Consider the following 27,137-nt stretch of genomic DNA (forward strand, 5'->3'; position numbering starts at 1 on the left):
ACTGGGAGTCAAGTGGGTTTTCTTTACTGACAACACGTCAGCCAGGAGAGGGAGCAGCAGAATGAAACAAGGTACAAAGCAGGAGCTCGGGAGAGAAAGAGGTACTCCTCTTCAGCCTCAACCCTTCACTCAGTCTTTGGATGAAGTGAGGATTTATGATCTGCTGCACGATTTAGCCTCTCTTAGAAGGTCTCTTCTTTCCTTCCTGGACTAGAATAGTTGCTGCTTTTATTTCCCCCCATGTTACAAAAGAAATAATGTCATATGTTAATGTCCTGGAAATAAAATTTGATGATTATTCGACACAGAATCAGGTAACAGCAAAGGCTTGAGTAGTTCATATTCAAAAATATTTATTTTTCAGTTGTCATGATACGTGTCAAATTCTTGGTTACAGCAAAAGAATTGTAACAAACAGCATCACAGTGACATATAATCAAGCCATAAGAATGCAGTTTATTACAAGTGTGTAAACAAAAAAAAGTATTTCTGTAATGGGACTGTCCATGAACCAGATTATGGCATACAGAATCCCAGCAAAAGTCAAGAGAAACTTTTACAAAGAAAACAAACCCCCAAATTGAAGCAGATTATATGAACCTGGCCAAAATGGCCCAATCCACATTTAATCAGAGAAAAGAGTGTCCCCGGAATTTTTGCTTGGCTTGTTCTCAAGGAAATTAAATCTTCATTGTTTTCAAGGCATCAATCCAGAACGTGAAATAGTACTATTATTGAATAATATGAATAAAGAGCATACATCTCTTACTTATGACAATGTGAATACCCCTACTGTTACACTATTAAAGGAGATGAGATGATTTGGGATTGTTATTGCCTGTATAGCATGACACCTTTAAAAGATATTCCTTAGGAAATAAAAATAAGTTACTGAGAAATAAAATCCAAAGTACACCATCAAAGAAACTTTTTTGTGCATAAATATCAAAAAAAGTAGAATCTTATTTTTATGCAATGAAAGTAAACAATTTGATTATAGTACAAGGTACATACTGTAAACTGTAGGATACACTTTGAACTAAAAATATACTCATCTCAAACATATTTTATACATCAGCATCGAAAATGAGATTTAAAAACTTTAGGTTTTTTTTTTAGATCATGCATTAGTTACAGTTTGCTTGATGGCCACAGTTTTGCCAGCAGCCTTTTAGTGTTCTGCGATATCCTCTTAATAAAAACATACAGGTCTGAATTCACTACATTTTATACATGTACCTTTCATACAGGAAGTTTTGCATGTGTTCCATCTGCAGAGAGTAGGTCCCACAACAGCAGGAGGTAAAGACAGAGCAACCAAGGTACAGCTATTAAAAAGTACTGGACAGCTGGGAGTACATAACATAATTACAAGCTGGTATCTTCAGTTTACAGAAAGCTATACATTTGTTTGTTCAAACAAAAAAAAGATAGACATCCAACATGTGCATACTCACATGCTGACACAGAGCTCATGCAAACTTAAGAAAAAAATCTTACCCATTTTATCCTTCAGAAATGCTGCTTATAGTTCATCCTCAAATTGAGGTTCCCTCAAAAGCAGAAGGGGCCTGATGTGCAGATTGACTCAAGCAAAATGTAATTGCTTCTTCCACACTGAGATGTGAACAGAAGTATCAAACAGGAGATTTCACTGAATTGGGCTTCATTTCAACACTGTTAGGTCCAAATCCAAGTTCACTTGTCATTTAGCAATAAGACTACCTTAAAAAAAATAGAGTTATTTTCTTGGAGGAAGAACATTTTCTTCATAATAGCCTGGATTTACTACATTTCCAGCTGGATCATATCTTGCCACCACAAATGTTGAGCCATCACTAGCAGATGCCTTTCCAACTCCCATCTTTTTTGTGTTCTTCCAAACCATTGCTGTAAAGTGACCTGAAGAAAGAGAGAGAAACATAAACATTCCCTTTAGATACTAAATTTGTAACATTTCCTTTAACATGTGAGGTGCTGGGGGAATAAAGAACAATATACAGCTGCTTCTTTGTCTAACATAAGAACAAGCTAAGGACATGAAAAGGAACCCTAACTCTAGCATTTTGTCTTGAAAACCCCTAACCTGATCTGTTTTCATACTACTATTCCCATTTCCATGTTCTGTATCCAAATAAGAACATGTAGCAGGAGAATTGTGAAAGAAGTAGTTTGATAAGTGTCTGATGTAAAATTTGACAAAGATATCACTGTACTCCCTGCAGTGTGAACAGCAGTTCTGGGAGTGACATTTGCTTTAACTGCCTCATACTCCCCCATGTGTTTGCATGTGCAACTCTTAAAAAACCCCCACTGTTTTTGTTGCTGCTTCTGCCTAGTTTAATAGCCACCCCTACATTGTTGTTCCCACTATGCATAGTCCAATCCCAAAGTCAGGGAGAAAAGTGTCATTTTCTTAATCTGAAACAAGGTCAGGCACCTCTCTTGCTTGAGCATTATTTAAGGAACAACATTCTCAAATAAATTTTGCACTAGATTGTTAATATGCAGCCAATGACCTGTTCCCAGTCTCCAAATTAGCTGAAGTGATCTCTGTGAGTAGAGTGATATAATTAAGCAGAAGTCACATGTCAATGTAAACAACACAGTACATTTAGTAAGACTCCTATATGATTCCAATTTAGTATTTGTTACAAATTAATTTGCCTTAAAAATAAGTTGCCTGTTCAAAACTTTAAAGTCAGAGGAAAAATGCAGTACTAAAAAAAAAACCTACAAATTTTGCTTATTTTCTAATTTCTCAGGGGTCTTTTACATTTTTGTAAAAGTTTTTAGCATAATAGTAGAAGTTTCATTTTTGAAGAGACAGTTCCCAGTCCAAACTTACCTGTCCTAGAAGAAAACCCTGGGTTTTGAAAGCTGTAATTTTTTATTTCACTGTACCATCTATCAGCCACATCTTTTCCTGAAAGACAAAAGAAATGTGCTGCAGAATCATGACATAAACACAAAAGTGTAGCTCACTTACAGCCTGGCCAGTAAGATCTTCTGTAACTTTCAGCTTGGAAGGTAACGAAGACACGTCTGCCTCATCTTGGATAAGGTGCTCCTGTCATCAGGCTTATACATACAGCTTGCACCAGCTTCTTCCTCTTGAAAATGTGTTTGAAAATGCCTAAGTGCGGCAGGTTTTCTAAGCAAAAGACCACACCTGTGGATGTTTACCCCTTCCAGCTCCAGGTAAACCAAAGAAAAATTAAATTTCTGATGTCTTTTTAGTTTCCCATGTTCTCACCAGCATTGAATAGCTCTGATTTCTGACTGCATTTATTTTTAGTCATTTCTACCTAGCACTAAAGCCATTGTGAAGGCCCATTTTGAGGCACTATAATCTGGGGTACTACAGAAACCTCAAATATTCATACTTAGGAGCTGTTTCTATGTGGAAGCCCTCCCTGTGTGTCCAGCATTGTCTCATCCCACCCAAGGCTTTCCCTGACAACAGCTGTATAAGGACTATGACTACAGCCAGGGACGTAGCTCAGACCCAAATCTGCAGATGCAATGCAGACAAATGTCAAATGTTACATGTTTTCCATTACTGGTTGTTAGGAAATTCTTGTGCCAAACACCAGGGGGATGAGAGGGGTCAGGTTTTTCCCTGAGCAACCTCGATAATTAAAATTCTGCTTAGCATTCCAGGATGTATCATCCACACAAGGCCAGGAGATTTCAAAGCAAGCTGCCAAAGCTGTTAAGCCTGCCATCATGAAGAATGCTGGTCCCTGGTGGACTGTTGGCTGCAGAAGAGCAATGAGTCATGCTTTGCTATTTCACAGCAAAAGTCTTAAACTTGTGCACTTCTGGAAGTCAGACACTGTTAACTTATTTAAACTTCAGTTTGTTATGACTGAAGTCAGCTAAAAGGATAATGCTGTTAGCCTGGCAAGCTGGTTGTCAGAGCCCTAGCTGATAAACAAATATTCAATGAAATGCTATTTCTAGAGAGGTTTATGAACTTGAAGTACTATGAACTTATATGCCACACTGGTTGTTAGAAATAGTGCTTAGTAGAGTAAATTTTTTTTCTACATAGAAAGGTAACAAAACATCTCTTGCCTCCCAAAGTGTTTCAGGAATAACAATTGGTTTCTTCTTTTCCTTCTCTCCTTGAACCGGAAAAACAAACCCAGTAGACCTGCATTATGGTTGAAGTATGTAACACATACTTATTTGCTCATTTCTTACTCACACTAAAGCTAAAATGAAGGCTAAAAGAAAGTGAAAATAGTGACCTTTATGCAATACAAGGGGGAAAGAAAAAGCACATAGTAGAAAAACACACAACAAACCAATCAGGTCACCCTGTCCCACTCTACATTTCATAGCTATGAAGGATTTAGATGGGTTTGTGGTAAGCTGGGTGTAACAGAAGTACAGCAGGTGACTGCTGACATACGAAGCCCATGTATTTTATGTGTAGTAGTGCCTAAGTGACTATACTACATAAGCAAGATTTTAGCAGATACAGGACTGCATTGTCACTGCTGCCAGCTTTTTATTCCCTCTGTTAATGTATCGGTGTGATATAGTATAAACAGTATTTAAAGAGAAAGTCACCCCTACTCTGCTTACTGGAGCTCTGAGAAGTGTGCCTAGACTGCACGTGACAGAACTTAAAATCTCCATAATGCAAGTATTGCAGGGCACATGGAAGTTTTGGCAAACACTTTCTCTTTGTAATTGATTTGCTTTTAATTTAAAGAATACTATCATTTTAAAAATTGTTTGCTTTTTAATTCAAGAGAGATAGAAATGGCATCAGGTAAGACTGCTTCAATCCTGTACCTGAAAGACAATGAGCATAGTTGGACAGCACAGTCTATCATGTGTTAATTCCCAGATTTCAAGGATGAAAGCTTTCAAGTGACTGAGGCCAGGCAGTTAAAGCTGAGAAGCTGATCACTATTCTCCATTTTTCACACACTGGATCAAGTTTTCCTTATATAGCATTGCTGTCATCATCCTTGAATTAAAAGAGTCATGGCCTCATAAACTGTGAGAAAATAAAGACTGACTTTTTTCCAGCGAAAGAGAAGGTCACCAAAGGACTAGGCAACTTTTGACAAACTCTGTCCTGAAATCATGTTAAAGAAGTGTCCTGTAAGTGAAGGCAATGAATGGTATCTGTCACACGGCACAGGAAGTGAGGGGGAATCCAAAGTGGAAGTTATTACCTTATGAGAAGACAGGTAGGTACCTAGTGATTAAACAGTCTCTCTTTCCTCTGAAATACTTTTATTCTGATTCTTTGCCCTTTGTGGAGCAAAGACAATGCCCTGGTGGGACATAAGCCAAACTAGTGTTGAAAGTGACAGCTGGCACACAGGGGACCAATGAAAACCCCTGTTTTGAACCCAGTGACCTCCAGGCTTCCAGAGAGAAAATAGCACAAGGGTCAGGAGTGCACTGAGCCTTCATGCTTTAGCAGCAACTTGCATCCTCAGACTTACAGGTTGACAAAACAGACCACAATATTTCCATTTAAATGTATTATGGAATAAATTATGCAGTCATATTTAGGGTCCGTTTTGATTGCTTTTCAATGTTTCATTGAAAACAGCTCCCCCTGCCCTCAAAAGTTCCCCCAAAGCAAAGGAAGTTGGTTGCTGTTCAAAATGCTTTTCAGTCAGAAGGAAAAAATCAGAAAAGAAATTGCTCACATTCCTCATTCCTGATCAGAGCAGAAACGATAAAGTTTACTCCTCTCAAGAAGCACATGGATGTGCCCTTCAGTCAGAACTGCAGCTTCTCTTCTGTTGCTCTGCTTGTGGAACTGATTAATAAATATATTGCTGGGCTTTTTTTATCACCCTTCCTCTTTGCACCGCTGTAAACTAAACTCAATACTATATATTGAAATTGTTTCAACACTTCCACTACAGAAACATGGTTTGACTCCACCCTTCTCCCAGTGAGAGATAGCTCACTGATGACCTGCTCAGCTAGGCTTGCTAGATGTTCATTTCAGAAGAGGCTGAATCTCAATCTAATGAGTTTCAGTCATGATAGACAATCTTCCTCAGATGAAAACTTGGTGCAACAATCCTTGAACTAATATCCAAGTATAGTTTTGCCCAAGACTAGGACCAGAACCAGCACAGTGATTGGATTTTATTTGCACAAACTATATGCTTGCAATGTGGCCACACTGACTGTGCCTCAAGCTTCCTCAGAGGGTCAGAGGAGGGACCATGTGGGCTCAGTCCATATGTAGGACTAACAGTCTAAATTATGTCCCCCTTATTATCAAGGGGCCACTGCATGTGTAAGCAGTGACCTGGCCATGCTCTGCATCTCATCAGCTGTGCTGTTGTCTCATTAAATGTCATTTTTAGCTATTCTCCTGGGTGAGGAGCTCCATTCTGTGTGGATGTTGAGGGTGTGAGTGCCAACAACTAGTACCAGACTAAGGACTGCAGGGACCTTGGTGTGGTGCCAGCAACTGGAGCACAGCAAAGCACGAGAGGGACCAGCTGGTGAGCAGGTGAAGTGCTCTGGGGGGAGATGCAGAAGTGTATGGCCACTGCAGGGTGGGTTCTGGTCAGCAGCCAGGGACCTGCGTGTGTGAGATGCACTGTGCTGGTGACTGGAGTGGAACTGCAGCTGCAGGAATTGGTGTGTCCAGGTGCAAGCTACTGGGGAGATCGGGATCCAGGGACAGCTACTGGGCAGACAGTGTCTGAGCTCAGTTACTGCTGGGATACACACTGGGATTCTATTTCTATTATATACATATATATAAACATATGTAATTTAACACTATACAATATAAATTACATCTATTTTTAAATCATTTACTGAGAAATAGGTATTTGTATTTTTATATACTACATTAATTTACTTATATATACTCCAGTAACATATATTGGAACATATATTGGAATCAGCTGGAAAAGGAAAGAGGAAGAGGCCACTGGTGCTGTTCATTTTAATACTGACTGCATCTATTTGTGCTGCTCTGCACATAAACACATATCCATGATATATTGTGTAAGGCTGGAAACACATTCCCAGCCTGTGCAAGAGTGGACACACATTCCCAGCCTCACCATTGGAAACACAATGATGTGGCAGCCCTATTCCTGTATTTAGCTCACCTCAACTGGGCCCAGTTAATTTCTCTGGGCCCAGCCTTACTGTTTCTCCTCATACCAAAGAATGCTTAAATCCTCAAGTAATCCCACTAAGTTGCCAAAAACATTCTAATAGAATCACATAGACCATATTTCTCTGCAATTGGACAGCACCTTGGTGATCTACTTAAAAACTAAGTTTTCATAACATTCTTTCGACCAGTTAGGGGAAAGAGGATAGATTTAACATTGTCATTGAAATAAAATATCTACCTAGACTAAAGTCATACCAATGGCTTTTGGAAGTAATTCTCAGATTTCAACATCCCTCATGCAGGTCCTTACTTTATTTCACTTTATTTAATACTATTGTATGAGCCTGGTGTTAGACAGCAAGAGATACATCAAGGCAGGCCTTCAGTCAGAGCACACTCCTCCAGGGCTTGGACAGACAGTGCTTGTGCTGTTCTGCACACTAGTCCCAACCTTAGGAGGCCCAGATTCCTCCCATGACAGATTTGGGGGATAGCTGACTGGATTTCTCTTAAAAACTCTCTAGAGTTTCTAAACCATAGTGCTTCCACCAGCAAGAGGGCATGTTCTTCTCAGCCACACCAGCCATCCCAAACAGAATTCAGACATCCAGTGCTTGCCTTCAGCCTCCCAACACACGAGAAATGAGATGAGGCATCCTGAGAAGCCTGACATAGCACAGCTGCCAAGGCAGGCTGCAGTCTCTCGCATTAGTGGCAGATGACAGCTCACTTATTTGAACAGACAAAGAAAAGTCTGCCACAAAGCAGTTCCTGCAGGACTGGAGGGAGGAAACAGCTGTCAACTCTTTCTTGGATTACAGGGATAAACATATTTCTAGCAACAGCTTTAGGCTATGTAACTCTAAAATCCTGAATAGAATTCAAGGTATTCTTGTACCAAGAGTGGAGTCATATTAGAAGGCTTTATAGCTGAAAGCTTAAATCTTCCCTGAAACAAGAAATGCATCTTCTGGCATTATTACAGAACTCAGCAAGAGCCAAAATAAACAACAGCATCACTTTTTGAGAGAGAATACAGAGCATTCTAGAGGTTTATTGAGTCTTGCTTTATCTGGGAAAGAAACCAGAAGACACTGCCTGCCTTTGTTAAGTCCCTGAATGGATGTCTTAATCCAAATTTCAGCCTCATTGAGCAGGATACAAATTAACTATCCAGAGGGAACTATATGAGAAAAAGAGGAAGAATGAACCAACTCCACAGAGGTGAAGACTAAGCCTATATGAGAAAATAACTTCCTTTGAAGAACTAGCTTTCTCATTGTGGTACTTTGAGTGATCCTATTGCATTGGAAATGTAGAAATGTTTCACAGAACAAAAGAGGATGTAGCTTAACTTCCTCAACATGGTATTTAATCCTGTGGATAAAAACCAGCAAAACTTCTCAAAACTGGAAAGTTATGTATGGAAACTGTGCATTGAAAAAACAGACTGGATCGAGAGAAAAGACAGACATTTTGTACAAGGATTTGTGTGTTATGTTTCTAGCTCTCTAAAAGGGAATTCTGTGGCTTTAACCCCAAGGGAAGAAGCACAGGCCAGTAACACAAACAAGAAAGAGCTAAGCTCAGTCAGTGAGTCACAGCCACTATGCAAACTCTGCCATACATCTGTGTTTTCCCATGCTGCTCTGATCCTTTCCTCACACCCTTGCAAAGGACAGAATGCCAAATATGAGCAGATCAAATTATATTTTCCCACCATGGGTTTATTTTTCAACATGAAAATTTGGACTAGAGTTGGCACTTGAAGAGGAACCAAACAGAATCCCTGGGACTAAAACTCACTAAAATTTCCAGGTCCTTCAAACAGAGCCTCCAGCCTACAGAAAAGATCTTCTGTTTCTTTGGGGCTGTGCTGGAAATTCCAGGGGTAGATTGGAATAAAGAAAGCAAGTGGTCACTTTTAATACATCCCACCTGCTGTCCCAGCAGGCTGAGGCATGAGCCCTACTCACTGAAAGGAGGCAGGAGGGAAGAGCCTGCTGAATCTCTCTCCAGCTGAGGGGTCACTACAGACTATCAGCCTGACAAAAATTCAGCTCCTGGGGCACCCAAACCAAAGGCTCCCAGTTACAAATTACATTTACAATCAGAAAATACATGGAGTAAAACAGTCTTCCAAAATGTAATAATGAAAAAGGGCATAAAGCTGTTTCCTGACAGATTGGAAGATACTAGTGGGAGGACATCAGCCACTGTCACTTTGGTGTCCAGTCCCCTGCTTTTGCCCCTACAAGCAGGAACTGCTGTGCAGTGTGCAAGAGACATTTTTCCACTTCCCTCACCACAGCTGGGCTGTGGGCAGACCTCTCTTTGGCTGGGACAAACTAAGGACAAAGGCGAAGTAGGAGGCACTGTTGACTTCCTTCTCTCCTGCATGGACACACAAGTGCCACTAAAGACAGCTCCACAGCAGGGACACAGGGAGCAGCGTAGCTGCCAAGTCCTGCCTCCAAAGGGACATAACACACCACCACAATCCCGTACTCCCTCTGTGCCCACATATGCTTCTTGCTCTCAGGACACATAGGTGACTGCAAACCAGGGAAGTGTCCCCAGGGAACTTGGGCTGGGCTATGCTGGATACATTTTTGAAGTAGAGGAAAGTCCAGCACCCTTGCTGAAGTACTTAAGATAAGGCATTTATCAGGTGTCTGTGAGACAATGAGTGAAGAGAGCTCACCTGATTGGTCATAGGATGCCCATGCTAGATTTTCTCCACAATTCCCATTAGCAGACTCAGAGCTGTGCTTGAGGACCCTCGTAGTAGCCAGTTCTTCTGCATACCTAGCAAAGGAATCCACACATTGAGTTAGGGACCGCAGCTGCAATGAGCAGAAAGGAGGAGGAAGAAAAGGATATGCAAGCAAGGAATTGTGCTGGAAGATGATGGGTTTAAGTCAAGTTGCAAAGCCCTGAAGCCAGAGATGCTTTAAGGTTACATAGATGAATGAGTTAGGCAAAGGAAAAACACATTTTCTCTCTCTTTCATGAGTATCTGTATAAATTCTGAGAAGGGCCCAGAAGAAATCAAAGGGCAGATCCCCTTGCACCACATCTTAACCAGCACTTGGAAATCCAACGGCCATCCTCAGCCACAGCTGTGGGTGGAAAGGGAAGTACCTACAGCAGTTGCTACAAGTACCACCTCCTGGCATTTCTAGGTCCCTCACAGGAGTAAACTAAATGTTCTCAGTGAGGCTGGGAAAAAAAACAGAAGTGGGAATTCAGTCAAAGCAAGCATAAACTCCCTACATTTACAAATGAAAGAAAAAAGCCAAATGCAAAAAAAAAGAGCAATGTTCCAGGCAATAAGCTGGAAGAGAAGAGGAGACTCTGAGGCAACAACTGTGTAAACCAACATAGGGATAAGCAGCACTGTTTCTATGGAATTTGACATGTGTGCAAAGGTGGGATGTATTTTATTTTCTTAGAATAATAGGTTAAGAAAGTACATCACGGGTAAAGCAATTATTCTCTTTATTCAACATTGGAAAGGCTTCAGTACAGAGATAGGGAAATTGGAAAGACCATTTGTTATTCCCTATAGTGGCAATACAAAGTCATCAGGTCATAGATTTAAAATTCAAGTGAGACAAAGCTCTTCTTCCACACTGTGCAGCAGAAGTCATTGCCACAGGACAAGGCAGGCAACAAGGCACATGTGAGTTTGAAAAAGAGAGAGGCAAATTCACAGTGTATGGGTGTGGGGAGGAATCTTCACAGCATATTAAACAACAGCAACAAATAAATGAGGATACAACTTACTGCTTAGGAAAATGGTAATGTCCAGGATAAATCTGTAATTTCCAGAAGAAGATAATGGGGGAAGGATCACATTTGTTTTGTCCTCCTACTCCTTCCCTAATCATGAATTGCTGGCATCTGCCAGAGACATGAATTTTGTCCAGCTGAACATTTTGACCCAAGCTAGTGCTTCAGTCATTAGGTTCTAATTTCCTTCTTCCCTAATCCTCCCACCAAAACAAGAAGAGGAGCATTTAGCTACATCCATTAATTTAGAAATAACGAAAATTTGTCGGTTGCCAGTTTGCTAGATCCTGGACTAAAGGATCTTTAGATGCTATCTCTACAGTCCTGTAATTTTTCTCAGGATCCTCATATCCCAAGTTAGAGGCAGAACTGAGACTAAGTACACATTGCAGATGGATGAAGCTGCCAGGGATTTGAGACAAAAGGTGATTAATCCACTCCAGCTCAGGCAGTTGAAAGCATGAGATTTTCATCTGAGATCATCACCCTATGCTTCATTACAGTCAGAGATAAACAGACACCTGCTGAGGCTGACTCATCTCATGTTAAAGCAGGGATCCAATAGTCAGTTCACCTGTCACAATAGCTGGAACTGAAAATAGTAGGAAACACCATTTTCAGCACAGGTAGAGAAGCACAGAAAAGCACCCAGAGAGAAAAGCACCTAAATACATACCAACAAAGGTGAATATATATATAGGATATACCCAAAGAAAAGGTGAAGTTCTTCTTTTAACTTAAGAATATACAAGATCTGCCTTGACAAATATGATTTCTTAAATTTCATGTCTTTTATTCAGACCAAAACATTGCTTGTTCTTGCTATCAACCAGTTTTACCAGTCTCTGAATAAGTCTTTTAATTCTTACAAGTTACAGACCTCAAGCAAAGAGAAACCTCTCTTAGTTGTTCATCGCAGCAGGGCATCAGCTGAGACCAAAGAGGGCTGTGAGGAATTTCTGAAGGATCTAAAAATACCCAGCAAGGGGAACAGCACACTTAGAGATAAATGAGGAGCAATGCATATTTGATGGAATAATCTGAACTATTCATACAAGCCAACTTGTTCAAACTGAGTGTTGCACTTCTGAAACCCAACAAGTGCTATTGACAAGTCAATGAAATCTCTTCCTCACTGTAAGCATGAAAAACGGAAACAAAACAAAACAAAAAACAAAAAAAAACCAAAACAAAACAAAACAAAAGAACAGAAGGAAAGCCCCAGCAGATTACAAGGTTGGTGGATGAGTCACTGGCTTTCTATATCTTAGGAATATTGTATCCAGTTATAATGGTGTGTCAAGAAATGAAAAAAAAAAAAAAAGTGAAAACACCAAGATTTTTCTTGCTGCCAGAGGTCACATCCACATGCCATTTACATGGTATGTTGTATAGCACAACACCTGGGAGAAATCTAGGAGCCAGGAGCCAGTTCATCTGTGTGACATCTGTGTCCCATCATGCTGGAACAATAAATCAGGTTCTGGAAAGCCTCCAGTATCTCTGGCTCCTAATAACCCAGCACAGAGAAATCTGTGTGGTTGTGGTAGAAAGATAATGGGAGGAGAGCTTATGTCTAGAGTAGGGATCAAACTGCCCACCATTTAGTATATTTTATCTTCTAAATAGTTTAATCAGTATTTACTCCTTCAGTTATCTCCTTTGTACTGTGAGGATCAGCATGAAAAAAAAATTGAAGATTTTTAAATCTACTTTTTGAAAAAGATTGCTGTAAAGAGAAGGGAATTAATCTGGTTATCATAACTACAGTAAAGAGGACAAGCAGTATTGGACTTAAATTTCTGTAAGGAAGACTCAAGTTAGAGAGCAGGAAGATGGATTCACTATATGTTAGACTGAGAAGAAGTTGTGCAGATTTCAACACTGGAGTAGAGGCAAGATGTTTCCTTCCTGACAGAACAGAAAACATATAACACTTACTTTTGAGGATGGGAGATAGATAAATTAATCACAAATTACTTCCTCCTGATTCCACTGATCTTAGACCAGTCACCACTTCTTACCATGAAAAAGTTCTTTTCTCACTATTTCAGCAGGAGTGGATATTCTCCTGCAGATGACAATCCCTCATCTGACAGAAGTGGTGGTGAAGCATGTTTTGTACAACTGCCCTCTGCAGAGGACACCTACCAATGCAGACAGATGTAGTCCACATCTGAAACAGGCTCCAAGAAAGATTTGTACAGTTGTGACCACAGAAGCGTCCATGTGACCAGCTACTGCTATGTGATGGAAAAGAGGGGATGGAAGAGTAGTCCCTCACTTTCTACTCAGTAAGTCTTCACTGGTTATCAGCACGTCAAAATGAAAATGTCTTTGCAGTAAAAACAGTCAAACCTAACAGATAAAAGTGTCACAAATCTCTTTAGAGAAAAGAAAGGACTGAACTCACTGTTGGGCTCCTCTGTTTAACTTCTTGCAGAGTTTTAATGGGGGGACTCCATGTTTCTTCCTGTAGTCATTGTGTACTTTCAAGACTTCTTCAGCAAATTGTTTGGAAGCTGAAATCACATTAAAAAAAAATTGGAAAGGTCTGTCAGATATAGACATTAGTGAAGACAGAAAAAGCATACCCTGTACCTAAGACCTGATGCAGGCTGGACAGAAGAACACAAGAGTACCCTCATTACATCGCAGCAGGATAAAATGAACCACTGACTTCCATCCAGAAACAAACTCTAACAGATACTCCCATTGGGAAGCTACAGACTCACCAAAGGTTGAAGAAAACTGTGATCCTTACTGCTTTCCTCAATAGCAAGGTGATTTAAGGTTGGTCAATCAGTTTGTCAGTTTAAAACCAAAATCTGTTTGACTGACTTTCATTTTAAGGTATCAGTGCACTGCATCACCATTCCAATCTCAGAGTAAGCAACAAATAAGTCTTTCAAGGAGATGCATTAAAAATGCAAATGATTGTCCCTCTATGCAAGAATTGTCTGTATTATTCAGGGCACCATCTAAAGAGAATGAAGATACTAAAATGTTTAGATCTCTACAAGTACTTGGAAACATGCGCCATTCTTCTAATTCATTTTATAGTATAAATTCATAGAAATCTCAAAATGCACCTTTATTTGGCTCAAGACAAATAAATGTTCACAAACAGCAAGTGGTAAGAGAAGAAACAACTACTGTGGTATGGGTTTTTATATTTATTAATGACTCATCAGCTTCATTTCTGAATATCTCAGTTAGCATGACTACTATCATTTTCCTTGTAAGACACTTGGGAAACCCAAACAGATCCTATGACTAGAGAGAGTTTCCTGTTATTAACCTTAGATTTCACAACTTCCTCTCTCTACTTGATCCTGACAACTAAAATCAATCATTCTCTGCTGTATTAGCATTATTCTCCTCTGCTGTTTGTAATGATGCACTTTCCCCACAATAGAGCTGTCAGTTTGCACACATTGCCCTCAGAATTTTTTCTTAAGGTGATCACCCAGCTCACTCTCATGCTTTAGGCTGTTCTTGGAGCTCTCTCCAGTTTCCTCAATCATGCTGGGATAATACAGCAGCCTAAAATAATCTCAGCATCCAGTGCATACAAGAAAACCATTACAGTTTCATGCAGTACCTTACATCTTTTGAATACAGTCTGAAGTTGGTTTGACTCTTTCCTGACCAAAGTGTCATTGTGGACATATATCTAACATATTGTCCATAATATGCTTTCAGGCTCACTTTTTTGGTATCAGTTTGTTGGTATAACACAGCAGCCCTGTTGAACCAGGTGACATCTGCTCACCACCTCCCTCCTCTTCAGTTCTCCCTCAATTTTGTGTATCACAAGTTGCACATCATCAGAAAAACAGGCACCTCCATTCTGGTATTCAAGCACACAAACTCCTTTTTGCTAATGAACCTGCCCCATCAGTTTTGTTACCATAGCTCACAGCTCACTGGTTCTATCAGGCCAGAGTCTTAAACCTCTCATCTGCTCTGTTACAGAGGTAGCCAATTTCTACAGCATCTATCAGAAGTCACTGAGGAAAGCAAGCCTACATCAAATTCACCTGCTTCCCTGATGCAGGGCGTCCAAGCTTCCAGCAAGGAAATGTTAAGACAGCCTACAAATTAAAGACATTGAAAAACATAGGTTTGAAATTTGCATTACATATCAAGACTAGTTTGTTTTGTTTTGGTTTTGTTTTTTGTTTGTTTGTTTTATTTTTTTTTCTTGAGACCATGCTAAACTTGTGGCTGTTATCATCTAGACTTAATATCCCACCCACTCAGCACTGAATGGATAAACAATCTGACCTGCAAGTATGGAAGTTTCTATTCAAATAATTTGCTCTCAATGACAACATCAAATTGAAATTCTAATTAAAAAAAAAAGTCAACTGAAATACAGATTTTGCAGTGCTCAGTCCATACATTAACAGAAATACTGCAATGTAGCTCTGAACTAACTTTATGACTTACAAAGATAACAAGTCATGGACAAAACTGAGTTGCTTCTAGCTGCAACAGGCACTGCTATGCTGTCCCTGGAGAACCTCCATCCTCCACTTCCTTCAAAGGTGGCTGCTATAGAAATGCTTATCTTCTGTGACTCAAGCTCATGTGCTAACCACCTCCCTCTGTACAGCTTTTCCCATGCCTGATGATGTGTGGAGAGGGACGCCCAAGTGCCAGATATATTTCAGATTTGTTTCAGAATGCATGCTAAGTTTTTCCATTTTACCAGTGTTCCATACACTGAGAAGCCAGGCATTAAAAGTGAGAGTTAATGGGAGTTTTCAGGCTCCCACCCAAATGGGAGCAGCTTCCCAAACAGCTGTGGAGACGTACTTCTTTCCCTTCATGTAAGCTGCTTAAGCTGCTAGAAAAAAATTATTTTCTACTGCCAGACAGTTAAGTTTGGTCATGAATCATTACACACCTTAATAAGTAAAACAACTGAAGGTATTAGATACAGTTGCTTGCTCCCCAGTATTCAATTATTTGCCTCTATTTCTCATTCTCCTGGAACATAGGCTAAGCTAATGGCAGCATGTGACATTGAATTTCTAAGCTATGATGTGGTACAGAGCATACCTTACAGCTGTTATTCTCTTGGACTTCCAGATTCATTGATCAACTTTGTGTGACAGAGAAAAATAAGCAGAGGAATCTAGGTTGCCTTTTCCCATCACATTTGTTTTCCTGAGAATTCTATTTCTCTATTCTTACTGTCTCTAAACAGTGCCAATCTACTCAGTCTTTCTTGCATGAAGAGCTCTTCATGCCTGAATCCATACAACCTCTTGTTAGAACTGTCTTCTCCTGTCATTTCTGCTTTAATTTGGGCACTAAACCAGAGGTGAGTTACCTGAACATGTGTTCCACAATACGAGCTGCCCTGCATCACCTTTGCAGCTGTCAACTGCACCTCCTCTGCTGGTCTTGTGGAGCCGCAAGATGAAAACAGTGAATTGTCCCACAAAGCACCAAATCCCTACACAGCAGAAATGCTGTGGGTAGCCTTTACGTCAGCATAGGGGACACACAACATTATAGCAGCCACACATATGACTAGCAAAACAGGCATACATTTTTATGCCTAAATATCTACCCTAGTGACTCAAAAAAGAGCCCTGTATCAATCTCCAGAGGTATTGTTTCTTCTCAGCACTTTTTGTCCTATTGTTTATGGATTAATCTTCACTGGTAATGTTTTACTTCCCATAAATACTAAGTTTTTCTATTTAGCCTTCAAATAATTAATATATAATGCTATCAGCAAGAGAGAGTTAGGGCTGTTCAGTCTAGAGAAGACAAAGCTTTGGGAAGACCTTATTGTGGCCTCTGCTTAAAGGGGGGCTTGTAAGAAAGACAGAGGTAGACAATTTATTAGGGCTTGTAGTGATAGGACAAGGGATAATAGGTTTAAAATAAAAGAAAGTAGATTCAGGCTAGATGTATGGTACGATTTTTTAATGATGAAGGTGGTGAAACATGGGCACAGACTGCCCAGAGAGGTGGTGAATAACCCATCCCTGGAAACATTCAAGGTCAGGTTGGATGGGGCTCTGAGCAACCTGATGTAGTTGAAGATATGCCTGCTCTGGGGGTTGTATTAGAGGACCTTCAACAGTCTCTTCCAACCCAGATTGCCCTATGTTACTATGAAACAAACTTCATTCAGAATCCTACAGGGAAAGGTACCATTATGTCTGTCTCAATCTCTCTCTGAACCATGACAGAGGCCTCAAACTCTTCATCCAGTGTGTGCATTAGAGGTGAATTGAGAAAACGACCCCACCTTTCAATCTTCCCCCAAAAATAAATACCTAGAAATTTGTTCTCACATTAACAGGACACTGCATGTTACTTCCATGTTACTCTTCCGGGCCCAGATCCCAGGCAGAAAGAAACTATCTTGCTTCCAGCCAGGCCAGAGCTAATTTTTGCAATAGCCAGGAGGGACCACAGCTAGGACCTGGAGATTATTCTATAGCACCTCTTATCATTTTCCAGGAATGGGGGAAGGAGTCTCTTCCATGTCAAGGTAGCATGGCATGATCAGCTGTTTTAGGCTCTGAGTGGTAGTGAACATTTGCATATGAATCATTCACCTGTCTTGCATATTTTTCTATAAATATTGTTGCTGTTACTCTTTGTTTTCTTCCTCTTTCCAGTAAATTGTTTCTCATTGCTGTTTCCAGTAAATTGTTCTTATCTCAACATGTCTTTACTTTTTGTTTCTCCAATTCTCCTCTCCAGCCAACCATGGGAAGAGAGAGAGGGGATTGAGAGAGCAGTGCATCATCTGGGGTGGTTTCAGTGGGAACACTAAATTGGACAATACCATTCCTAAACCACAACAGAAGCTAAGTGCCAGAATACATGGAGAAGACAGAAGCAAAGTAGATAGAAAACACATAAAAGGTAATTAAGTAATCATTTAAACACTGAGTTTAAAGCTCTGCTTTAAAACCAAAATCCCTTCAGTCTCCCTTGATTCTACAGAATTGTTCTGCTCTACATTGGAAGCAGAAGTGGGATATGGAATAAGAATGCAGCAAATACAGCTTTTAGTATGCCCAACATGTTTGTGGAAAAAATAATTAGAATGTTTAGGGAACTGTAAAGTAATTACATCAAAAAGGACTTTGTTACTGTCCCAGGTAACTGATACTTCTATTGTGACAAACTTCTCAAAGTATATACACCGACTGGAAACAAACAAAGTTCTCAAGTAAAAGAGACCCCAGCTTCTAAAGACCACATTTGCATCTAGACTCTTTTAAGAGAACTGACATTTATTATTAATCTTTACCCACACTTGAAATGTAACTCTCTGGAAACCATCCCTAGCTGAATCTTTCCCACTGTGAGAATAGCATTCCTTCTATGGAGAAGTGATGAATGTCTAACTGATATGAGAAATGTTAAGAAGATAGTAATATTCTACTGCACTTTGACTCAGCATTTTGGTCTGAAACCACAAATGCTTCAGGGTGGTCTCATGCTGGCTGGTGTCTGCAGTAACACAGGGAGTGAATGTTCCATGCTTCTTTCTCCACATATTTAACTGCACTTTCTTGCCTCCCATTTGGGACAGTAACATTTTCCAAGACTGGCCCTTAATGCTCTATGTCATTTGGGAAAATGGATCTGACACTTCCATTCATTATCTATTTCCAGCCATAAAAACTGATCTCCCCAGTGCTAAACTCCCCTTTTCTCTAACATAACTGCCTGATTGCTTGGAAATAAACAGAAGAAATGAAACCATGTATAAATCCTGGAGGAAAGGAAAGATAAAATCATACTATGTTTAGAAAGTATTGTATCCTGGGTGGCGTTTCCTTGTCTCCTTTTACACAATCAAGAATTCAATAAAGGGGCAAGGTCTCCATCCTATACAATAGGCATTTATGAGAGATATCATAATTAATTGTACATGATTTCCCTTCCAACCTGAATTATCCTGTAACCTTACTAAAAGTTAGAAGAGAAACTATTGCTGATGGAAGTGAAAGGAATTGGGAGTTATAATTAGATACTAGTTTAAATGGGAGTAATTTCCTGGAACCTTCCAATGTTTGCTGCTCAAAATAGCTTTCTCTTCAGCTCAGGAGATCCTTCTTCTGGGAGGAGTTTCTGTGATGTTTCTCAGCATCCAGTTTTGCCTGAATTTGCTCACACACTTGCTTATTGCTGTGGTGAGCTTCAGGACAACAGTGAGATGTCTGAGTTAACTGCATCTGATGGACAAGGACACCACTCATTTTAATATCTGGGCTTGCTCTACAGCAAACTGGCAACTTAATAACCTTGCATTACCTGTGCCACACAATGTAATACACTCTTTTCCCCCATACCCAATTTGGGGCATGTGGCCTGAGAATATGAAGGTGCTGGTGCAATAATGTTTCAATGACATGAGTCATGTCACTATTTGATTGCAAATCCTATTCTTGCTATAATAGACAGTGCTGATTACTTCCTCACTTAAGGCCTTTTATAAACAGCAAGGCAATTGACTGCCCTGATTAAAAAGGAACACCTGGTAAACTGGAGGCTGCACAGCTCTGAGAGGCAGCAGAGCCTCCCCTGATTCAGGCATTTACAAAACAAGCAGCACTAATCAGCAGTCTTGAGGTCTTGAGCACTGACAGAAGCAACTTTTCACTTCCACTGGAGGCAAGGGTGTGAGAAGAAGACCTTGGCTTGTAGCCCCTGTCTCCTCCAAACTGACCAACAATCAGAACAGCAAGCAGTCACTTCCATGGACTGTTCATCTTGCATAAGGTTGGAACTGATTGCTCATCATCTCCAGAGCAGCCGGTCCTTTTGCATGAAAGACAATCAAAAGTGTTGTTTTTATTACTATTCTGCCAGGAAGGACACCTGAATATTGTAATCATGCCACGCACCCACAGAGACAACATTTGTAGGCAGCTAATGTGTATGCTGCTATCCCTTTTTAAAAGACTAAGGAGACTGTCCCATCAGAAAGACCTCCTGTTCTTAAATCCAACTGCCACAGAATTCCTAGGGCACGTGCACTTCCAAACACAAAACCATAAGTGACCCGCATGCGTTAGAATCGCACTATGCAGGAGAAGTAATGCATGTGATCTTCTCCATCTCTTCTTTCCCCAATGCTGTATCTTCTTAGAGTTTATAATTACAGAAATTTATTGAAGAAAATAAGGCACAACTATATTCACTAATGAGTAGCAACAGAAATCAGTTGTTTTGAGTAAAGAAGTAATTGAATTGAAATGGAATAATATTTCTATTCATATTTTGCATGCTGTGTGTTCTTATGCTCTGCAGATGGACAGCAACAGACATAACCTTGTTTTTACCAGTGCCAAGCTCAATTTACATAGCACTGCTAGCTGTGTGGTGCCAACCAAAGTCTTTGGAAAGTGAAGAATTTTGCAAACAAGAATCAAAGTGAGATAGAACAATCCCACGTCTACTCCAGCATTTTACCTCTACCATTCATGTTCTATCATGGTTTGGGGTAAGCATACTTGAACTAGCTTTAATCTCATCAGCTCCAGTATCCTCCCACCTTGCTTTTCTGCCAAGGACAGCCAAGATAGCTGTGGCAATGCCCAAAGTATGTTTACTTATGCACCTCCCTGAGGCATGGAAATATGGCCATGCACATTTCTTCTGATCACTGATGTGTGTGAATTCACCTATCCAGTACCCAAAGTCAGGCAGGGAGGCACAGAAATCTTTCTTTACTCACATTTACAACCGATTATATCACCTGATTTTCATCCCTCTGCTCAACAGGTTAAACTCCAGTTCTCATAATTCAAAATCTTTTAAAAAAAGGTATTTATTTCATAGAATCACAGAATAATACAATAGTTTGGATTAAAAGGGACCTATGAAGGTCATCTAGTCCAATTCTCCTACACTGAGCAGGGACACCTTCAACTATACCCTGTTGCTCAGAGCCTCATCTGACCTGACCTTGAACATTTCCAGGGATACATTAAATTATGTTTACAGTGACCTAAACAGGCCCATATTGTCTTCCTACACAACTCCCCAGACTCCTACCACTTCCTCACATCTATTTGCACAGGAGCCAGTTCTGCACCAGGGAGATTGGGCCTCACCTAATCCCCCTCTGCAGGGCCAACCAGCCCAGCTCTGGCTGTTGTTCAGACCTTCACATACTGGGCAGAACTTGCCTACATCTGCCTGTAAAAACAGAACAGAGATAGGCTCCAATTTATCTTTCAGAGAACAGCACAGAATCTACAGAAAGAGAGATCTGACAAAGCCTTCTGGCCTGTTGAGATAAATAATGAACAACCAAGCAGTTAAAATCAAAATACTTGTTTTCTCATACTTTTTGTTCCTGCACATAGAGCAGCAACAGAAGCAAATTCAAACCCAGGCAAGACAGACACTACCAACTGTACTCAAAAAAAAAATGCAGGGTTTGCTGTATGTTTCCAGTAACAAAACCTTTCTTCATGCCTTTTTTTTTTTTTTTTTTAATGTACAACACAATAGCATTGGAAACCTTGGTAGGTATCTCAGTTACTACAGACCATCACATTCTATCTTATTCTTCCTGAGCCTTTCCCACTTGTTTTGGTATTTATCTGCCTTGAACACAAGGCACTAAGGGTATAATCTAACAGCTGACAGGAGCAACTGCTGCTGTAAGGGGTGGCTGCTGCATTCTCCTCCCCCACCAAAACCCTGATGATTCAACAGACAGGTAAAAATTGGGCCCAGAATACTGTCAAAACCTGACACATTCCTGGAAGACTTTTTTTTTTAATCCTACTAAACTATTTTTTATCCTTATTGAACTTGAACCTAGCAACCAATGTCTTCTGCACACAGCAACTGGAGATGCGGGGCTATGAATTGAATTACCTTTGGTTTTGAAAAGTCATTTTCCCACCACACCTCCAGTTCAGTTCTGGTGTAAAGAAAAGGACAGTAACTTGTGTTGGCAAATTCTGCAAATGTCCCAATGTTACCAAATGCAAAAGCTCAGTTTCTAGCACTTCAGAACAATCCATCTCCCTATCCTCACCAGTCCTGAAAAATCAGCCAGCACAACTCTTTCTCATTTTGGCAGCTTGGGAGTATCTAATTTCTCAGAAAGCAAACAGGTCACTTGTCTAAAATGCCTGTATTTTTGTCATGACCTGCCATGGCTGTCTCTTACCAGGATGCTGAAGTAAAAGTCAACATTTCAGCTGAAGATGTAGCTCATTCTGCAGAAAACACAACAGTCCTTTTTACTGTACTCTGAAGATGCATCTTAAGAGTTAAAAACCAGCACATGCTTCTAAATGAGATTAAAACCAGCATGGAAAATTGCATTTAGTCTGGTTCCTGTCTCTTTTCCTGTTCTCAAAACACTTTCTCAGCCCCTCTGTTTTTTTGTACTGACTCAACATGCAGAGCAGTGGGTAACTCCCGGACCTTTCTATGGAGTCCCGCCCACATTTGCAGAAGTGGGGGAAAAAAGGAAAAACAGCAGAAAAATAAAACAAAAATAAAAATAAAATAAAACAAAACTCTAAAAAGAAAAACAAATTCTGTAAAATAATTGCAGTATTTCCTTGACACCGTCTGCACACGCTTGCCAGAATAAAGAGAGCTATTCCCCCTTAGGGAGCAAGTAGGCCAAGCTCCCTTCCCCCGCGAGGCTGAACCCGGGGGGAAGTGGGAGAAATAAGACTTTTAGCAGCCTTTCCTACCACCATCCCAGCCTATTCAGAGACTCCCACTGCTCAGCAGAAATCCACGTGCTCCAGGGCGGAGGAGTGGAGCTCGCAGCCAGCTGCTTTCCTGAGCATCGCCCGCAGCTGCCCGCAGGGATGGATATCCCCCGTGGGGCGAGGGCTGCCCGCAGGAGCCCGCCTCCGGCCGCGCACAGCTGCAGCGGGGTCAGAGCCCTGCCAGCACGGCAGCCTCAGCTACAGGGCAGCGAAGAGCTGCCAGCTCTCCATCTCCTCCTTTCCTGCAGAAATAGTATCCCTGTCTTTTTGGTTAGAGCTCGCTGGGATCTGTGGGGACGGCTGCCTGCACCCCCCACTAATCCAAATGGTGCCTGAAAAGAAAAGACCTTGGGGAGGGCAGAGGGGGTCTCCGTGTTTGGCTTAAGTATTTGCAGGAGTTATGACCGCGGGAGGCATTTTCTAACGCTAACAAGGAAGCCTCAGTATGAATTTGGTTTCATCAGCCTGCAGCTTCCAGGGAAGAAAGCTGAGTCAGAGGCGGCGATACTTTCAACGCTCAGCTCTATCCAATGAAACACAGCAATGCTAAGTCTCTAGCTCTGACACTTGGAATGAACATTGCTTCAAATATAATCTAACAACTAGTAATACAACGCTATTGGAGACTTTTTAACCGAAGAACTGAGATTTCCAATAGCAGGGTGGTTTTTTTTTTTTTTTTTGTTTTTTTTTTTTTTTTGTTGTTTTTTTTTTTTTTTTAATGGGGATATTTAGACCTCAAGACAGATTTACCAAAATCAAGAGGTTAAAGAAACTGCTCATTTAATTTGTATTAAAGTAGTGGTCCCGCTTGTCATGAATTAGAGCATCCTTAAATTAAACCTTCAGGTAATCTCTGCCTTAACCTTTCTGACTCAGGAGAGGAGTAAGGAATCTGTTCTGAGGTCAAACAAATCTGTCATGCAACCTGTTACATGTTCATGTACCCTAGTACAGAGAAATTTGTCTGCATCACACCTTAAGAGTACTAGGGCGGGAACATCTTTTGTATTTCACACAAAACACAGAGGAAGCAGTACTCTGTACAACACCTGCTCTCCCCATTCAAAGGCAAACCACACTGAATGATCTCAGACAGGAATTTGAAGACTTCAGTGAACTAGAAAGGGCAGATGGGATTTAGTCAATAAACCAATTGTCAAGACAGGATCTCAGTTTTATGATTCATCTAAAAATATTGCACACAGCTCAAAGACAATAACCTGGACCTAGTTTAACATTGGTTTGCATTACACAAGTAGTTAGAAAACATTCTTAACATGTACCTAGATCTTAAGCTCTATTTGTATAACCACTTAAGGATGCAAACATTACCCAAGCCTTGGCAAAGGGAGTTCCTGGTCTGCCATTGTTCCTAAGTTTGTAAAAATCAACTAATGCACAGCAATAAATGTGCAGGAAAAAAAATGAAGACGGTAATTGCTTTATTATTGTTTTAGCAATTTTCATGCATTAAAATAAAAGGAGATTTTTATTCCTTTGGGGATTGTGAGGTGCACAGTGGAGTATCTCTATTACTTTTGCCCAGTGTGGTTTGCTAATGTAATATACAGGTACTACACTGATTTGGTATTTGTACTTTTTAGCATGGGAAGTGCTGAGCTTGATATTTCACAGCAACTACACTTATTTAAATTGTTATAGGGTTATTTATCCAAATCTAGCTGCCAGGATATGAGGCCAAACCCACCCACTGGCAGCTGGACTTTACCAAAAAAAAGCAGGTGGTTTGTCTGGACTGGGTGTCATACCAGTAAGCCCTTTACAGTCACATTTGCAGACAGCTCTGATCTCATCTAGCAAGCTGACCTTTAAAAATAAAGAAAAATTTAAAAACCCCAAAACACCCATGTTGAGGCTCTTTAAAGTGTTACTCACACAAAGATTTTCCTTAAGTTTCTCTGAAAAGGCCTATAGTTTTGAGTTAATCAAGTACTAGGTTTTGCTGAGCACGTCCCCATATGTGCTCTTCACACACAGGACAGACAGACAACATACCACCAGCCTCTGATTTGTCACAGAAAGAATGCCCTAAGAACAAGAACAAAAAGTCCCATCCAGTTTCACAGGTCTTTCAGAAATTCAGGACAGTTTTTCACTCATGGCCTTAACAGGACAAAGGTGGAGAAAATCCAGGGCCATTGAGCACTCCTTCTTAAGGTCTCTGGCTCCTTGGCAGCTTTGGAGAAGTCTCTCCAGCCTAAACTGAGTAAGGCACACAAACAGCCAGCAGCAGTGGGGAAAGAACCAACAGCACAGGCAGCAGCAGCAGGGAAAGGCTTAAAGAATACGTGCACAGCTGGGGAGAGACTTAGGAGCTGATCAAATCTGTCCTCAGTTAAATGGTAACCAAATCTTACATTTAAATCCTTCCGACAGGAAGGGTGATAAAGCTTACCCCCCTCGAAGCATCCTGCTGCTTTTCTGCAAGGCTAATAAGTTTTGTCAGATAGCAAGACACAAAATAACTTTAAAGCTACAGGATTCCTAGTAAAAGGAAAGCAAAAGTACTTCAGGTTACAAAATACAAAGTTGTATATGAAATACAACTACCTCCACACCCTGCAGGCTGAGGAGGGGGGTCGCTTTTCTTTTCGTTTTTTTCAATCCAACCCTTTGTCAGAGAGAAAGCTCCTCCCAGGCTGTACCATGCACGAATGAAAGCAACCTTCTCCGAGGAAATCACTGAACACTTTAGCAACGCTTTCCAAGCACAAAACCAGGCACGGACTTTGTGCGAACACACAGCCAACTGCACGAAGGCATTTGCTCACCTGATTTCCCCATGACCAAGTGGGTTTCTTTTTTTTTTTTTTTTTTTTTTTTTTTTTATTTCACCTGCTTCCTCCTCTCTTGACTGAGTTCTGAGTTTTGCCGCTCAGTGCCGGGATGAAGTGTTCGTAGTTTCAGCTCAACTTCTTCATTCGCCTGCAACCGCTGCTGGGAAAAAAAAAAAAAAAAAAACAACTCGCTACCGCCCCTTTTTGAGCGCTGGAATAAGCCTGCCCATGCCTTTATAAGGCATAGGGACACCGCTCTTTTTTCATGAAAAGATCCTGGTTAGGGTCAGGAGCTATTTAGACTTCGCAGTAACCAAGCAGCTCCAAAACAACATATGTTTTCACATACCATTTGAGGTTAGTAATCGCATCTGTCTTCTGATAAGAGTAGGCTGTGAGAAGAAATTCTGCTGACAAATAGTTCTGCTACCACAGTGGGCATAGCCCACGGGACTAATTCATACAGCTAAATGCTGCTGAAGTTTTACCCACTTGCTGTAAGTAAAGTTGTAACAGAAAAGTGATAAAGCACTTTGAAGTATAGCTACATTTGTATGTCTAAAATGAATCACGTCCTGCACTGTTACAACATAATCTGTAGAAGGCATTAGTAAAATAAGGTTTTGCAGGTTAAAGAGGAACCGTGCTGATGGTGTGTTTCTGTGAAAAGCATTGGACGTGGGTACGTCTCATTTCATCTGTGTAAGCACGCTGTGCCACTCTTATCTTCACATTACATCGAAATGCCTCAAGCCAATCTGGCAAATATTAACCACTTTAACTACAGTGAACATGATACTTTGATTTAATTTCAGAAGTGCTGCATATCTACAAACACTAATTCAGTTACGTGTTTCCACCTTTCATCTTCTCATCATCAAAAAAATCATCTGAGGTTAATGCTTCCCAATTTTTTACAATGCCTTTCAATATTTCAAGGTTCTTCTTGGTTTTGCGCCAAGTCTGCTGGCTCATCAGGATTTAATTATCCTTTGTCCACCTCTGCAGGCTTGGCTCCATGGTAAGTAAAGGAAAATAAAAAGATGCAAGGGTTGGGTTTTTTTCTTCTTATGCAAGTAGCAGCAGCAGGTAGGGAAAGGCACAACACACTGCTCCTCCTGTGGTGGTTCCGCTGGCAGGATTGAAACACAGGTTGCGTGAGTGTCACTGACAGCTCATGGGTTCACTGAGAAGAGGCATGAGGACAACTGATCACCACCCAGAGGAGGAAACTGCAGGGTGTGAGACCACATTCATCTTCACAGATGCCTGATATTTTCCTTTACTGGCAGCAAGGCAGGCAGCAGAACAGGAGAAGGAAGTCAGAAATGTGCAGAAGGAAATCTCTTCCCAGTCTCTCTGCTGCAAGTGGCAGTAGTTGGCTGAGGAGGAGGGTGGAGAGCTGGAGTTGGTACTATCAGAGCCCTATCAGGAAAAAGCTGCTGTTTTACTTGCTTGCAGGAGTGAACAACCCATGGACCAGTCTGAATGAACCAGATCCCTGGTCTCTGAAAATGCTCTGCTAAACTTAAAATACTGGGCTGTACTACTCCTAGGACATACATCAGTGCTCAGCAATAGCCAGTGCCACCCTATGGCCTTGACAAGGAGTAAAAGGGATTTTATATTTGTATAGCTGGGAGTTTCCGGTATTTGAAATGGTGATTT

General features: G+C 40.8%; 1 protein-coding gene across 1 annotated transcript; it reads right to left on the reverse strand.

The window, feature by feature from the left end:
• Positions 1-336: 336 nt before the first annotated feature.
• GLIPR2 (GLI pathogenesis related 2) lies at positions 337-26,007 on the reverse strand. The gene is made up of 6 exons (XM_053960410.1): positions 25,819-26,007; positions 25,464-25,626; positions 13,341-13,449; positions 9,837-9,940; positions 2,849-2,926; positions 337-1,902 (listed from the first exon to the last, which is right to left on the reverse strand). Exons 2-6 carry the CDS (start codon positions 25,474-25,476, stop codon positions 1,742-1,744), a joined length of 465 nt encoding a protein of 154 aa, XP_053816385.1. The 5' UTR covers positions 25,477-25,626; positions 25,819-26,007; the 3' UTR covers positions 337-1,741.
• Positions 26,008-27,137: the final 1,130 nt, after the last annotated feature.

The sequence above is a fragment of the Vidua chalybeata genome, chromosome 1 (assembly GCF_026979565.1).
Source record: "Vidua chalybeata isolate OUT-0048 chromosome 1, bVidCha1 merged haplotype, whole genome shotgun sequence".
NCBI classification, from domain to species: Eukaryota; Metazoa; Chordata; class Aves; order Passeriformes; family Viduidae; genus Vidua; species Vidua chalybeata.

What these genes read in the sequence shown, in the direction of transcription:
- GLIPR2 (XM_053960410.1), bottom strand. An exon ending in TTAAACAGAGGAGCCCAACA is followed by an intron (nt 9,941 to 13,340) that starts GTGAGTTCAGTC and finishes TTCCTTTGCTAG; the next exon opens with GTATGCAGAAGAACTGGCTA. An exon ending in GGCATCCTATGACCAATCAG is followed by an intron (nt 2,927 to 9,836) that starts GTGAGCTCTCTT and finishes TTTGTCTTTCAG; the next exon opens with GAAAAGATGTGGCTGATAGA.